This window comes from Giraffa tippelskirchi, chromosome 3 (assembly GCF_054371585.1).
Source record: "Giraffa tippelskirchi isolate mGirTip1 chromosome 3, T2T-mGirTip1v1.2.pri, whole genome shotgun sequence".
Taxonomy (NCBI): Eukaryota; Metazoa; Chordata; class Mammalia; order Artiodactyla; family Giraffidae; genus Giraffa; species Giraffa tippelskirchi.
The window spans coordinates 187,291,362-187,306,404 of NC_137277.1; the positions used below are offsets into that span (position 1 = coordinate 187,291,362).

At 56.9% G+C, this 15,043-nt stretch overlaps 1 protein-coding gene across 6 annotated transcripts in view; it reads left to right on the top strand.

Moving 5' to 3' along the window:
* The first annotated feature begins 688 nt into the window (after nt 1–688).
* HSPG2 (heparan sulfate proteoglycan 2) overlaps nt 689–15,043 on the top strand; it is a 107,984-nt gene continuing 93,629 nt past the window's right edge. For 4 of the 6 annotated variants that reach the window (XM_081574587.1, XM_081574590.1, XM_081574593.1 and 1 more), the window contains exon 1: nt 707–888. In XM_081574587.1, coding sequence (XP_081430713.1) covers nt 823–888 — 66 coding nt within the window. In that variant the 5' untranslated portion in view covers nt 707–822. Of the gene's footprint in view, nt 889–15,043 lie in introns of all 6 variants that reach the window. The other 2 variants (XM_081574591.1, XM_081574592.1) reach the window with 1 other exon arrangement.

The window sequence follows — 15,043 nt, forward strand, 5'->3', positions numbered from 1 at the left end:
ATCACCTGTAGAAGTGTGGCTTTTCAGGGGAGAGAAGGATCTTTTCAGTCGGTGGGGACTGTTAGTGCCGGAAAGTTGGGTGACGCAGGTGAGCGTGCGCAAGCGTTCACGGGCTGTGGCCGACCGCGTTAGTGCGTGAAGTTGTGAGTCTGCAGGTGACCTCGGGAGGCCACGTTGGCTCGAGCGTGTGAGACCCGAGTAGGAAGGGCGCTGGGGTGAGCGCGTGCCGTCCTGGAAGGTCCTGGAGAGCGGCCTGCGAGGAGTCACGTCTGCGGAGTGTGAAAGACTGTGAGAGCGGATGGATTTAGGGGTCCCAGGGTCGGTGGGGGCATGCGAGAGAGGCGTGCACGTGGAGGGAGGGCGATCCCGCGCGCAGGGCGCCGGCCCTGGTCCGATCCCTGACTCCAGGCCGGGTTTGGCGGGGAGCCGGGCTGTGCTGCAGCCCGCGCGGAGTAGTGGTGGGGGGGTGGGGGGCGCCTGGGGGCCCAGACAAAGGCCGGGTTTGGCTGTGCGGCCGGCAGGGGAGAGCGGAGCCCTGAACCTGGGGGCGGGGCCTCGTCTAGGGGGCGGGGCGGCCGGCCACGGGGCCTCGTCCCGGGGCGGGGCCTCGTCTCGGGGGCGGAGCCTCACCGGGGCGGGGCCTCGAGGCCTCGTCTCGGGGGCGGGGCCTCACCCGGGGCGGGGCGGCCGCAGGGGCGGGGCTGCCGCGGGAGGGGTCGGGGCGGCTGGAGCAGGCAGAGCCGTTCCGAGGTCTCGGCCGGCTGGCGAGCGGGCGGCTGCGGGCGGGCCCCGAGCGAGCGAGCGAGCTGAGCGGGCCGGGCCATGGGGCGGCGGGCGGCGGGCGCGCTGCTGCTGGCGCTGCTGCTGCTGCACGGGCTGCTGCTCGCGGTGAGTGTGCTGGGCGGAGAGGCGGGAGGCGCCCCGGGCCCGGCTCGCCGTGCCCGCCAACTTGGCGGGGGCGCCGAGGCTGCGCGGCTGGGGACTCTGGCATGGGACGGCGGTTCCCGCCAGGGACCCCCGGGCTGGCACAGGCCACCGCCACCCTCCTCCGTGACGCTCTCCCGAAGGGCCACCCAGGGCACCCCGCGAGGGTCCGGGGGCGGGACCAGCCCTCGTGGGAGTCCAGTGGGTCGCCCGGCCACGTTGCCGAGTCTCGGAGTCGCGCTAGGCATGGCCTGGCCTTGCCATTCCTGGGGGGAGGGGGGTGGGCAGGCGGAGGAACTTGAAGCAGGGTGGGAAGTTGGCTGGGGGAGGACACACCTTGCTGTGCCAACTTGGAACAGGGGCGCTCAGTGGTGATGGGGAAACTATCCATCCTCACCGGGAACTTTTTTTTTTTTTACCACGACGTCTGTCCCTTTGGGGAGCTGGTCACCAGGCAGGCGCAAGTAAAGAACCATCTGGACACAACTGAGTCTTCTTCGGAACACCCACAGGCCCTGGAGTCCCACAGCTCAGGGATTTGAATCAATCTCTGCTCTTCACTGAGCAACTGGGTGACCTCCCGGCAAGCTGTTAACCTCTCTGAGACCAGCCCACATGCCTAAGGGGAACTCAGAATACAGGGCCTCAGAGTGCAGGACTGGGTGGAGTAGGTGCAGAAGTGCTTGTTGCTGGGCCGGTTTGTGGTGGACAGTCAGTGGATCTGTCTCCCCAGCTTTCTTTCCAGATCTTCAAGGTGTGGGAGAGGCCTGCTCCTACAGCCCCTTCCCCTGTTCTGAGCTTGGATGGGGCCAGGCGGAGGGAGAGAGGACACTTGGACGAGAGAGGCTCTCAGGACCCGGTGAACCTGAGAAGGGCAGGGCGGGGTCATTGGGCAGGGAGCTGGTGGCAGAGGTGGTTGAGGACACATCTGGGGAGCTGGGCCTGAGTGGTGAACCCACAGAGCCGACCCAAGCAGAGCCTCTTTCAGGGGGTCCCGAGCCAACCCTGTCCCCTGTTCTCAGAGCCAGGAGAGGGACTTTTCTAAGCTGGCCAGTGTTGATCCAGCGACTGACTCCCTGTCCCCACCTTGCTGGCTCCCTCTCACCTCTGCCCTCCTGAGTCACTCGTTAACCCCCACCCCAAACCTGACCCCTCACCTCTCTTGCCCCCCCCCCCCAGCACCTCTCCTCCCCCATCCCCATCCAGGCATCTTCCTTAATTTTCTGTCTCAGCCTCTCACCCCCAAACATCCATCAGGGCCCATCCGGTGGCTCCCCAGTGCTGACCTGAGGTTGCACCTCCCAACACTGACCTTTACTTTTCCAAAAAAGTAGGCAGCAGCCTAGCACAAGGAATGTTCCTTTTCTGACCCTTGCCCAACTCTGCCCCCTGATCAGTGGTTCTCCTGTGACAGGAGTGGGGACGGCGGGGGCTGGGGGCAGGGAGGAACTGTTTGCTGTGAGGGGGAGGAATTTCCACAGAAATTCACGGATTGCAGCCAGTCCTCATTCACTTGTTCATTCACCACGTCTTCTTTAAGCATTTAAGCATTTAAACATCTTTAAACATTCCATGACAGTGAGCGAGAGTTCAGGGTTCATTCATTCTGTAGATTCTCACTAAGCACCTCCTGTGCACCAGTGCACCCAGTGCACCGTAAACTGGGAGTGTATGGGTGAGCAAAAACAGGCGCTGCACTTCCCCGGAACAGCCACACGGAAATCTTCATGGTCCCACCCAAGGGGGTCGAAGGACTTGAAAGAGCTTGGCTTCTGGAGTCTTATGATGGACTCAAGTTTGAATCTCACCTCTGTCACTTCCTAGCTGTGTGATCTGGGATGAGTTCTTCTCCCTGAGCCTCAGTGTCCACATCTGTTAAATGGGGGCAAGAAGTCTGTTGTAAGTTTTAAGCAACGACAGGTTCCTAGCCCTGTACTCTGGGCAGCCTTGGGCTTCTCCTTGTCTCCTGCCCTTTGTCTCTCCTGGCAGCCGTCTTTCAGCTCTTGTCTGCAAGCCCATAGTGAGTGGGTGAGGGCAGGACACAGAGGGAGGGGGAGGTGGTCCTTAAGGAGCTCAGGACCTCACTGGGGGCAGGAGACAGAGGAAGCAGTGGTCTGTGATTAAGCTTGGGAGTAATTTTGGTTCAGAGCAGTGGGGGAGGCTTGCTGGGGAAGGGGGCCAGGCCCCAGTGACTCAAGGCCTGCCTTGGCCTGCTGACCCCCTTCCTTCCTCCTGGGGCCTTAGCCTTTCCTTTCCTGGGGCCAGCCCTGCCAAGAGACAGGATTCTTGAGGGTGATTGTGGTGTTTTCCAGCGCTCAGGAGGGAAGTCTCTGAGATACCTGTTTCCTGCCTCTGCTGGGTTGGAGGAGCCTCCCCCGCCCTCAGGGCCCGCGTTACTTACTTCACCCTCCGCTTGACAAAACCGGCTGCCCTGTCCTCCCCCACTTGCTCCAGATCTGCCACCAGGAGGGGCTTGTGAGTGTGCCCTGGAGGTTTCCGGAGCACGTCTGTCTGCAGAGGGAGGCGGAGGCTGGCGCGGGAGGCAGAGATGGACGCCCCCCTACCCCACATGTCCCCACCGAGCTCCTGGTGTCTGGGGCGTCCTGGCCCCCAACTGGCTCAGCCCGGGCCTGTTTGCAGACTGAGCGCAGGCAAGTTGGGATCTGCGAGCCTGAGGCCGGCCCGGGAGATGGATGGAAGGAAGGTGGCAGGAGGTGACTGGGTTTAGGGTTTGCAGCAGTGGGGAGGGTGGTCTGGAGGTTATTACCAGGCCAGACAAAATCACACAGATACTGTTCGCGTTTGCCCACTCCCGCTGTCGTCTGCCAGGCATGAAGTTTCTCAACAGATCCTCACACGTTGTCCCCTCAATCAGGACCTCCCTACACTCCCCACATTGCTCACGTCAGACCCCAGCCCCTGACTTAATCTGGCCCCTGTGGCCCTACAGATCTAGCCCCCCCGCCGCTGCCTCTCGACTCTCTCCTCTTGCCCGCTTCGCCCTTGCTCGCTCCCTCCAACCGTACCAGTCTGTTTCTGGACCGTGCCAGACGCACTCCCACCTCAGGGCCTTTGCATCTGCTGTTCCTTCTGCCTAGAATGCTTGTCCTGCAGGTATCTGTGTGACCCTGTGCCTTGCGTCTCTCCAGTCCCTGACTACCCTGCCCAATGCTCGCTGCCCTCTTCCTCTGCTTTGTTTCTCCTTGTCACTATCCGATGTGTATTTATTTGCCTGTTTACCTTCCCCCCTCCCCCGGGTTAATCTTCATAAGAGCAGAGCTTTCTGTGCTTTTGTTTACTGCCGCTATATCCTTAACCCTGGCCTGTAGTAAATACATCTGTTGAATGAATTAAGCTAGAGCTACTAGTACAGCCCCCATTTTCTAAGCAGAGAAGATTGAGGCGGAGAGAGATTGTGTAACTGCTCTGCCATGGACACACACTCTACTCGGTGGCCCCACAAGCCAGGCTTTGAAACCACATTCCCTGCCTGCGTCCTGCTCGCTTGGAGCAGGCAGGCAGGCAGTAGGTGTTGATAAAACTGTCATCACTGATGTTGATAAAAGGACTCAGGTCCTAGGTGGTGCGGCGGCTTCCTTGGGGAAGGAAGAACAGGGTCTGTCCTGGGGACAGAAGCATTCAGGATGGATATGCCGGAGTGTCCCCGGGGCCTCCTGGGGACACCTGTCCTGGCGGGACTGAGAAAGACTTCACTCTAGGACAGTCATTTGTGGACTTACCTGTTTGTTTGTAGGTTTGTTAATTAACTTCCTCACCAGTATTCCCTGAGACCCTACAGTTGAATTAAGCCTGGGACCTTAAGGCCCGAGTGGGCCAGGCTGAGCCCTTCCATGTGTGGAAAGTGAGGGGGAGAATGGCTCAGGTTCCCCTGGCTGTTCCCCGGGGGGCTAAAAGTGTTGGGTGAGTTTGCAGAGGCCTCAGGGCTGCCTGGCCTTGGGAGGGGAGGGTGAGGGGCCGCCCAAGATGTGGAAAATCTGGAGCGATGATTCAGAAGCCACTCGGAGGCTAGGCATGTGGGTTCTGGACCCTCAGACCACTGGGGTCATGTGGGAAGACGGACTCCCAGTGCTGGCCGGCTGCCCCCCACCCCAGTGCACTTCCAGCTGTGAGGGCTCAGGCTGGAGGCGGAGGGGGCGAACGTGGCCCCGTCCCCTAGCAGCCTCCCAGGGATCTGCAGAGCCTACCGCCCTGGCTCCCCGGGCCCGCCCTGGCCTTCCCCTCATCTCCCTCCCGCCAGGAAGCAGGAGGTTGGGCTGAGGGTCCTGGCCCTGCTGGAATGTTACCCTAAGCCCGGTCTTGGCCCCTTTGGCCCTGAAGCCCCCTCCTGCTCCTAGGGCCTGGCTGGGGCTTGCTGGCCGCCCCAGCGCCCAGAGCTGGCTGACTGAAACCCAGAAGAATGTGTGGAACTTGCTTCGCGGGGAGCCGCCAGCTCCGCTGCCCAGCCTGGTGGCGTCAGGTCCATGTCAATAGCGGCCTTGAGCAGGGAGTGGCTCGTGGCTGCTTGGGGTGGCTGGGCCAGGGGCACCGTCATGAAAGTCCTGGGAACAAGGCGGCTCTTTGAGGCCAGGGAGTGTGGGGCCTTCTAGTCTCAGCCGCCCCTAGAACCCACTCTCCCCTCCTTTCCCTGATGCCCACCTGTGCCAGAGCTGCAGGGACCCCAGATCGCCCCAGATTGGGGGGACCCGTGACATTGTGAGAGGTCCTGAGGACCAGCTCCCAGCCACCTGCTGGAGCCCTATCCCTGGCCCCCAGAGGAAGGCACCCTGTTTCTCTGTTGTGCTGGATTTTCGGGGGTGTCTGGCACACAGAGTCTGGCAGTCTCTGTTGAATGAATGAATGGACTCTGATGTATGCGATTCAACATTCTGTAACCTGAAGTCTCAAAGTGTTAGACTCAAAATTCATTGCACAAATATCTATTGAGCATCTTCTAAGTACCTGACTCTGTACCTGCTGAGGTTGCAGCAAAGAACAAGAGTCCAGTTCCCTCCCCTTGAGTAACTTGCATTGTAGCGAGTGCAGGGAGACAGACAATAACTATATATGGCAGATGGTGATGTGTTTGGAAGAGAGAATACAGTAGGGGAGAGGAGCGAGAGTGATCTGCAGATGAGGCTGTGATTCTGAAGGTATCTAGGGAAAGATGGGGTGGTGATCACAAAGGCCTGTAGGTGTGCTGGGCATGTCTGCACAAAACACTGAGGGGCTTCCCAGGTGGCGCCTGCCAGTTCAGGAGACGTAAGAGACACAGGTTTGATCCCTGGGTTGGGAAGATCCCTTGGAGGCAGGCATGGCAACCCACTCCAGTGTTCTTACCTGGAGAATCCCATGGACAGAGGAGCCTCGAAGGCTACAGTCCATAGGGTTGCAAAGAGTCGGACATGACTGAAGCGACTTTGCATGCACGCACGTGGCTGAAGCAGCATGAGTGAGGGTTGGTAGGCAGATCAGCCACTGGGAGGGCTCTGGGTCTGCTTCTCGGTGAGATGAGCCATCCCTCTGGTTGCTATGTGAAGACAGCATGGAGCATCAAGGTCAAAAGCAGGGAGGCTGTGACCCAGCCTTTCAGTGATGCCTTTCGGCCATGGGAGCTTGTGCCAGGGAGGTGGGAAGAAGGGGTTGAGTCCTGAGTGTATTTTGAAAATAGGATTGACAGGATTTGCTGATGGACTGGGCATGGAGGGGAGGGGACAGAAAGAGAGGCATTGAATGTCTCCGTAAGTTTTGGCTTGAGCATCGGAGAGATGGAGCTGCCACTAACCGAGGTGGGAGGACTCCAGCAGGAGCAGGCTTGGGAGGAGGACAGAGACCGGCAGGAGATGGAGGGGACCTGGGGGTGGGGACAGTGTTGGACTCACAGGTAGGGCATCTCTTTGCCCCCATCCCACCTGGAGCCTTTGCATTGGCCTGTAGGGGAAGGGGTGCGGTTCTTGATGAATGAAGCTACGACACTGATCCTTGGGAACCCCCCAGCCTAAGTTCAGAGCTTATATATATATGTGTTTAATTAGAATTCACGGTCTTCCCCACCTGGAATGGAAGCGCCATGAGGGCAGGCATTCACTTTGGCTCACTGCAGTTTGCTTGGTGTTAGGCTGCTGGGCGATAGTAGGTGAACACTTATCAAGTGAATAAATGAACAGCTTTGAAGAAGCCAGCAGGCCAAGAAGACCCCAGCTCCTTGCTAGCTTGGGAAGGGGCTGCTTCTGGTCCCTGGACACAGGAAGTCTCTTCTTCCCAGCTGCCGCTCTCAACTGAGACTTGAAACGTGTAGGACAAGCCAGAGTGCCCACCTGGCCATCTTCCCTTGTCTGTGCCCTCCCTGGACTCAGAGCCCCTTTCTCTGGGCAACGTGGTCAAGGGAAATGTGTGGGCTCAGGATGTCCTGCCTTCGCGTCTTGGCTCACCCCCACCTGGCTGTGTGACCTTGAGCAGGTTCCTTCATCTCTCTGAGCCTCAGGTCAGAAATAGGGATCACGATGTCTGTTTCCCAGGTGCATATGAGACCAAGCAGATGCCTACCTGGAACACGCAAGTGTTTGACAGTTGGTAGCTGTTTTATTAGCCCAGTTCCAGCTGAGGGCATAGCCACAATGCTAATTGACTTGGGGTTCCCAGTGCCCAGCCTGACACACCTCCTCCTGATCACAGCTACTTCCATCTCCTGACCCAGGGCCTGCTCTGGACTTGTTGAATGAATGACCAAGCTAAGGATCATCCCTGCTCCCTCTGCCTGTCTTTCTCAGTCCGTGAGCCCCGGATGTAGCTGCATCTGATCAGTCACTGGCCCCCCTTCCCCCACTGAGGCCGCAGCTGCAGGACAGAGTTCACCCTGATTGCTCCTTCCTGGAGGGGAGAAGGAGGGGGGCACGCCCCAGGGTGTGGCCTGGGAAAGGCTGGAGCCTGTGGACGCCTTGTCCCCTTCACAGATGTGTGCAGTTGATGGGCTCTGAGCATCAGGAGGTGTGGCCAAGTGGCTCCCATGGGTGCAGAAAGGATGTTCCTGCATCTTAATGGGAATGGTGGAGGGGGGCTTCCTGGGACTCCATCTCCCATCCCCCACCCCCACCCCGACCCAGACACACCGGAGGAGGCAGGACCTTGCCCAGGGAGCCCTGGGGAATCCTGTAGCAGGTCCTTTGCCGGGCTGGTTGGGGTTGCACAACTTTAAATCTGGCTCCCCTAGCCTCTTGGAAATAGCAAGACTAAAGGGACGCTCTCCCCGCCTCCCTGAGCCTTTAGCCTTGAGCTGCTGGGTAGAGACCTGCCCCTTCTACACTGGAGGGAGTTGGGGGATGGGGCACAACCAGGTGTTTCATTTTTTACCATTGGCATCTCTTCCCCCATCCCAGGCTGTGGGGGTGGGGAAGCAGGCTGGGGCTGGGTGGGGGGCGGGGAGCGGGGGGACTTGAGAGGCGGCCTGAGGTGACCCTACAGATGCTTCTCCTGGGGTGGGGCTGGGAAGTCCCAGCTGCCTCTGGCCCCTTCCCAGCCCACCTCCGAGTGCCTGCCCCCACCTCTCTGTCCCCCGCCTCCCCAAACTCACCCCCAAAGAGCCAGCCTTGCCTCCCCGCCCCCACTCCACCACCCCAGGTCTTGGCCTCCCCTCCTTACCCCAGCTGACTCATCCGTCTCCTTGTTTGGCATTTCTAGTTTTCAAATAGTTGGGAACTGGGATCATATCTCTTCTTGGATCCCTCGCTGGGCTGGATGCTCTGAAATTCTGGCCCCATAAATCGCAGCCCCAGTGGCCTCTGTCACTTAACAGCTCTTCTCCCCCTGCTGCTGTTTGCCGTCCTCTGACCTTTCAGCCAGAGGAACAGAGACCGATGATTTCCTGAGGACAGACCAGTCTCTGTACCCTGGGACTTCCAGGGTCCCCTCCCCAGGGACCTCAGTCACCCAGGTCATAAGCCAGCACAACTTCTAATTAAAGTCTCCACCCTCTCTTAGCCAAGCCTCATGCAGGACTCTCCCTGACATTATCCTATATAATCCAATCCTCACAGCAGTTTTTTATCTTTTTCAAAAGTTTATTTGGCTGTGCTGTGTCTTAGTTGCAGCATGTAGGATCTAGTTCCCCGACCAGGGATCGAACCCCGGCCCCCTGCATTGGGAGCGCAGCGTCTTAGCCACTGGACTGCCAGGGTAGCCCCCTTGCAGCAGTCTTTTGATGTTAGCATTATTATCTCCATTTTGCAGAAGGGAAAGTTGAGGCACCAAGAGGGGGCATGGCTGGCCCAAGTCATTCGTTCAGTACATGGCCCAGCTGGGAACAGAGCCCAGGTTGTGTGACTCCAGACTTGTTGCCCCTTCCTGAGTGGGTCTGGCCTGTTCTGGGGAGAGAGAGGACAATCTGGGAGGGCTGGCATAGTCATGGCAGGCTGCCTGGAGAAGGTGGACTGGGCCGGCCTTGGGAGAGGGTACAGCAAGCAGCATATCTGCCATGTGCGCTTATCCAGCTCCTTCCTATTCTCAGACTTGGGTGCCTTTTGCCCTTGGGCCTCCAGCTCAGTTTAGTGACAATATTCTCCAAGGAGGTGGGTTTGACTTTCCTGGGGACTGAGACCCTTTGGGACTTAGATCCTTCTCGATTGGGTCCCAAGCTCCTTTTGGGATCTGTAGGTTTCACTCTGTTTGGAGTTCAGTGGATTTTTGCTGAGCGGGGCCTGCTCTGAGCCAACCCTGTGCCCACGTCTCTAGGGATGCAGCTGGGAGCAGAATCTATAGACAAGTCTCAAACTGTGTAGTCTGAACATCTTTGCGCAGCAGAGGAATCAAGAATTCATCCATGCATTCACTGATTCACCTATTCACTGCCTGAAGACTGACCTTGCGCCAGACATTGTGCTAGTGTTCTGTCTGCATTATCAGCTTTCCTGCACAGCTGGGATTATGCCTCCATTTTCCAGATGAGAAAAAGCTCAGAGGAGAGCAGTGACTTGCCCAAGATCACACAGCCAGGTGCAGAGGAAGGTAGGCATTGAAGCCAGCTCTGTCGTTCCTCCTGGAAGAGGTTAGAATCATGGTCCCTACTCTCCAGCAGCTCTGGGTCCTGTTGGAGAGGTAGGGCTCACGAGTCTTAATTACCCAGCTCAACTCCAGCCTAGACAATAGCGGATTGTCAGGAAAGAAATCAGTTTGGCATGAGTTCTCTGGAAAGACTTTCTGGAGGAAGTGGGGCTTTAAGAGCAAGGAGGATTTGGCCAGTGGAGGAGGAAGGCATTCGGTGCAGGGGGCCAGAAGTTGTCCCCATGGTCCCTGGGTTCGCATTGTTGTCTAACGCGTGAGCAGGAAGGCCCGGCCTGCTGCTGGAATCATTAACGCTGGGAGAGAATGTGAGGAAGTCACCAAGATAGCCGAGGTGACATGCATCCCAGTCCGCTGCCTGTGACTGGTCAGATCAGGAAGCAGGAGGTCAAGGCCTGGTCTTCTACTTGGTTGCCAGCCAACTACTGACCCTCTTCCCTGGATCTCACTCTTCCTACCTACAAAATGGGCTCCTTTCTTGCTTTGGGGCCACTTTCCAACTCAGAGGAAGGGGAAGTTGAGTTCTTGGAGAAAACGGTTAGCTTGTCCTCAAGACTTGGTGGTAAAGCCTGCCATCTTACCAATTTCATGTCTCCCTTCACTGACTCCCTGCCCACATGTGCCAGGCCCTGGGCTGGGAGATGGAGAAGGCTCCCTGCTTCCTTAGACTTTCCTGATGCCTCTCTCGTCCTCCCTTGTGGACCTGGATCCCTCCTGCACTGGTCATCCCGCATCAGTTCAGCTGCGGCTGAGCTAAGATCTAGGCACCCTGTCAATGTCTGTTTAACCAGTGAGCACTCCACTAGGAATCATAGGATTCCTATACTCCTGGCCCTGTCAGTGTGATCCAGGGTGAGTCATATAACTTCTCTGAGCCTGATTTCCCCAGATGCAACATGGGACTTTTCATTCATTCATTCATTCAGCAAACATTAACGGAGTGCCAGCTCTATGCCCAGCCTTGTGTTAGGTGTGAACAGCAAGGTTGGAAGGAGCTTCTAGTTTGATTAGGGAAATTAGTCAATAAAAGGAGGGTCAGCCAGTAAAGGGGCTGCTTTCAAGGCAGAGTCTTCTAAGAGCTCAAGAGCAGCTGTTCAGGCCACACGACGTCTAGGAGACATCAGGGATCTTTGTGACTTTGTCTCCATTTGTTATTCTAGCTATTGTCTGTTTCCCTCCAGGCAGCTTGTGGGAAGACGGGTCTTGGGGAGACAGCCCCCACCTCCCACCCCCAGCCTCCGGGTTAGGGCAGCAGAGGAGATGCACAGAGCAGAGATGAGAGCAGGCAGGTTTTGCCGTGAGTCTCAGCTGAGCTCCTGGGTGTGGGGAACAGCGAGGCTTATTTATACTGAGCCTGGTTATATTGTTTAATTTATTTTTGTCTGTTTATCTGGCTGTGCCAGGACTTGGTTGCAGCACGCAGGATCTTTAAGTTGCAGTGTGCGAACTCTTACTTGCAGCATGTGGGATCTAGTTTCCTGACCAGGGATCAAACCCAGGCCCGGTGCACCAGGAGCGTGGAGTCTTAGCCACTGCACCATCGGGGAATTGCCTGGTTATTTTGCTTTAGGAGAGATGGAAGCTGCCCCTGGATCTCAGCTTTGCGGTTCTGTGGGGTTGAGTGAGAGGAGTAGGGCTGAACCTCCCGCTTTCCACTTTCCATCCTCTTTTCTCTCCCCCAACTCTTCTGGAGAACCGGAAGGAGGCAGAGATCAGCTCAAGCCTGGATTTGATTTGAAGCAATGGGAGGAAAAGGGCTTCCCTGGTGGCTCAGACGGTAAAGAATCCGCCTGTAATGAGGGAGACCCGGGTTCGATCCCTGGGTTGGGAAGATCCCCTGGAGGAGGGCATGGCAACCCACTCCAGTATTCTTGCCTGGAGAATCCCAGGGATGGAAGAGCCTGGTGAACTACACAGTCCATGGGGTTGCAAAGAGTCGGACACGCTGAGCGACTAAGCACAAGCTCACAATGGGAGGGAAGGGTTAAGTCGGCCTGGTTCCTCATCTCCTGGGTGGGAGGAGGTGGGGGCAGACAGGGACTGGGATGGCTGGGGCAGGAATGTGTGATAAGATCAAAGCGTCCAGCCTGCGGGGCCTCACCTAGGTCTCACCTGAGTAGTTGAAGGGAATTCTCTGAGTGACCTGGGGTGGGGTGGGGGGAGTGCAGGTCCCACCCCCTGCCCTGCAACACTGCAGGAGGCCCCGCCCACCTCACACAGGGCTCAGGTGCTGGAAGCCCCAGGGACCACCTTTACTTGGCGCCTCCAGATATGGGGGACACCCTGCCTGCCACCCCCCTGCTCTCTCACCCCTGGGGTTTCTGAGCAGGACTCAGTCTCCTTTACGTGGCCTGTTGTGCTGTGTGCTTAGTCGCTCAGTCGTGTCTGACTCTTTGCAACCCCAGGGACTGTAGCCCTCCAGGTTCCTCTGTCCATGGGGATTCTCCAGTCAAGAATACTACGGTGGGTTGCCATATCCTCCTCCGGGGGAATCTCCCCAACCCAGGGATCGAACCCAGATCTCCTGCATTGCAGGCGGATTCTTTACCGTCTGAGCCACCATGGGAAGCCCATGAATACTGGAGTGGGTAGCCTATCCCTTCTCCAAGGGATCTTCCCGACCCAGGAATAGAACTGGGAAGCCCTATGTGGCCCCCATCAGTTAATTCTGCAGGTGAGGTGCTTCCCTGGAGGTCCAGTGGTTAAGACTCCTAGCTTCCACTGCAGGGGGCATGACTTTGGTCTGGGAACTAAGATCCGACATGCCGTGCTAAGACACACCCCGCCCCACCCCCGCCTCCCCAAAACATAATTCTGCAGGTTATGCTTTGAGGCACTGTTGTGAGCAGGAGGCACAGCCCTGATTCCTGTCCTGGTTCCTTACTGCTGCTGTGTGACCCTGGGCTGGTGACTTAACCTCTCTAGCCTTCAGCTATCAGTTGGGAATGGTAATAACCATCTTTGCCAGGTTTTAGTGAAGATTAGACATCATGCAAATCACCTGCAGCCAGAACAGGCAGTTGACATATGACAGAAACTATTATTTTGTGGTTCTTCTTTTTCTGCCTTCATGACTGCCCTGGTACTTCATCCTGGGTGAACCTTGGGGCTTGGTTTTGTTCAGCTCCTCCCTGCCCTTTGAGGAGCTCCCAGCCCCAGGCCCATCCTCTTGTCCAATGCTCTCCACTGATGGATCTTCGTGATTTGGGGTGAGGAGCAGGACAAGAGGGGCTCGGAGTGACGAGGCCCCAGATGCTCCTAAGTGCCCTCCAGGCACCTGCTGAGCCCCCTGCCCTAGTGCCTGCAGATTCAGTTCAGTTCAGTTCAGTTGCTCAGTCATGTCCGACTCTGCGACCCCGTGAATTGCAGCACGCCAGGCCTCCCTGTCCATCACCAACTCCCGGAGTCTACACAAACCCACGCCCGTCGAGTCAATGATACCATCCAGCCATCTCATCCTCTGTCGTCCCCTTCTCCTCCTGCCCCCAATCCTTCCCAGCATTAGGGTCTTTTCCAATGAGTCAGCTCTTCGCATGAGGTGGCCAAAGTATTGGAGTTTCAGCTTCAACATCAGTCCTTCCAATGAACACCCAGGTCTGATATCCTTTAGGATGGACTGGTTGGATCTCCTTGCAGTCCAGGGGACTCTCAAGAGTCTTCTCCAACACCACACTTCAAAAGCATCAGTTCTTTGGCGCTCAGCTTTCTTCACCGTCCAACTCTCACATCCATACATGACTACTGGAAAAACCATAGCCTTGACTAGACGGATCTTTGCTGGCAAAGTAATGTCTCTGCTTTTAAATATGCTATCTAGGTTGGTCATAACTTTCCTTCTAAGGAGTAAGTGTCTTTTAATTTCATGGCTGCAATCACCATCAGCAGTGATTTTGGAGCCCCCCAAAATAAAGTCTGACACTGTTTCCACTGTTTCCCCATCTATTTCCCATGAAGTGATGGGACCGGATGCCATGATCTTAGTTTTCTGAATGTTGAGCTTTAAGCCAACTTTTTCATTCTCCTCTCTCACTTTCATCAAGAAGCTTTTTAGTTCCTCTTCACTTTCTGCCATAAGGGTGGTGTAATCTGCATATCTGAGGTTATTGATATTTCTCCCAGCAATCTTGATTCCAGCTTGTGTTTCTTCCAGCCCAGCGTTTCTCATGATGTACTCTGCATATGTTAAATAAGCAGGGTGACAATTAGGTCTTTCTTATCCCAGTTACCCCTGCCCTGTACCGGGAGCCTCAGTACCCCTGTACTGTGGCTGGGAAGGTGGCCCCAGAATTCCTCAGGTGGGAAGGGGCCTGGAGCTTCTGGCCGTGGGGGTGGTGCGATGCTCTGCCCTGGTTAATGGTTACCCTGTGTGTTAAGAGCACAGGGGAGGGGGAGGCCCGCCCTCCCAGCTCCTTAACCGCTGGCTGCACCTGAGGTATGTCAGCCCTTGGGTGTCCCCTGCATGAAGGAGGCAGCCTTGCTCTGGGGCATGTGGGTTGGAGGCAGCAGGCAGTAAGGAACTGGAATCCCAGCTTAACAGGCAGCCTCTGCCCTTGGAGTTCTAGGGACGGACTTAGGGCTCACACAGGCTGGGTGGAACGTGAGCCAGGGTATAACCGGCCCCTGTGGTTTGGCATCAGACACGTGAGCAGGCCCCGTCCAGCACCAAAAACCCCCTTCATTCTTCTTCTCCTGGGCGCCAACCCTGCAGACGTGTCCCAGCTAGAAGGTGGCAGATGGTTAGGGCTCTGGGGCAGCTGGGCTTGGGTTCCAGTCCCTCCTCGGCCGCCTCCGGGCTGTGTGACCGCGGGCTCGTCTCTGCATCTTTCTGAGCACCCATTTCCTCATCTGCAACAAGAGAAGACGGAATCCCTACTTTGCAGGTGTCAGTGAGCCAAGGTGTGGGAAGCATTGAGCTCGTAATGAATAACTGGGGAATGATCGCAATCCTTCCAATTATAGTTTTTATTATTAGGAAAAAGTGAAAGTTGAATCCCAGTCTTGGGTAACCAGGGAAACATTTGGAGGCTTTGGGCCAGGGAAAGAATGGGGAGCTCCCAGGAACACACCG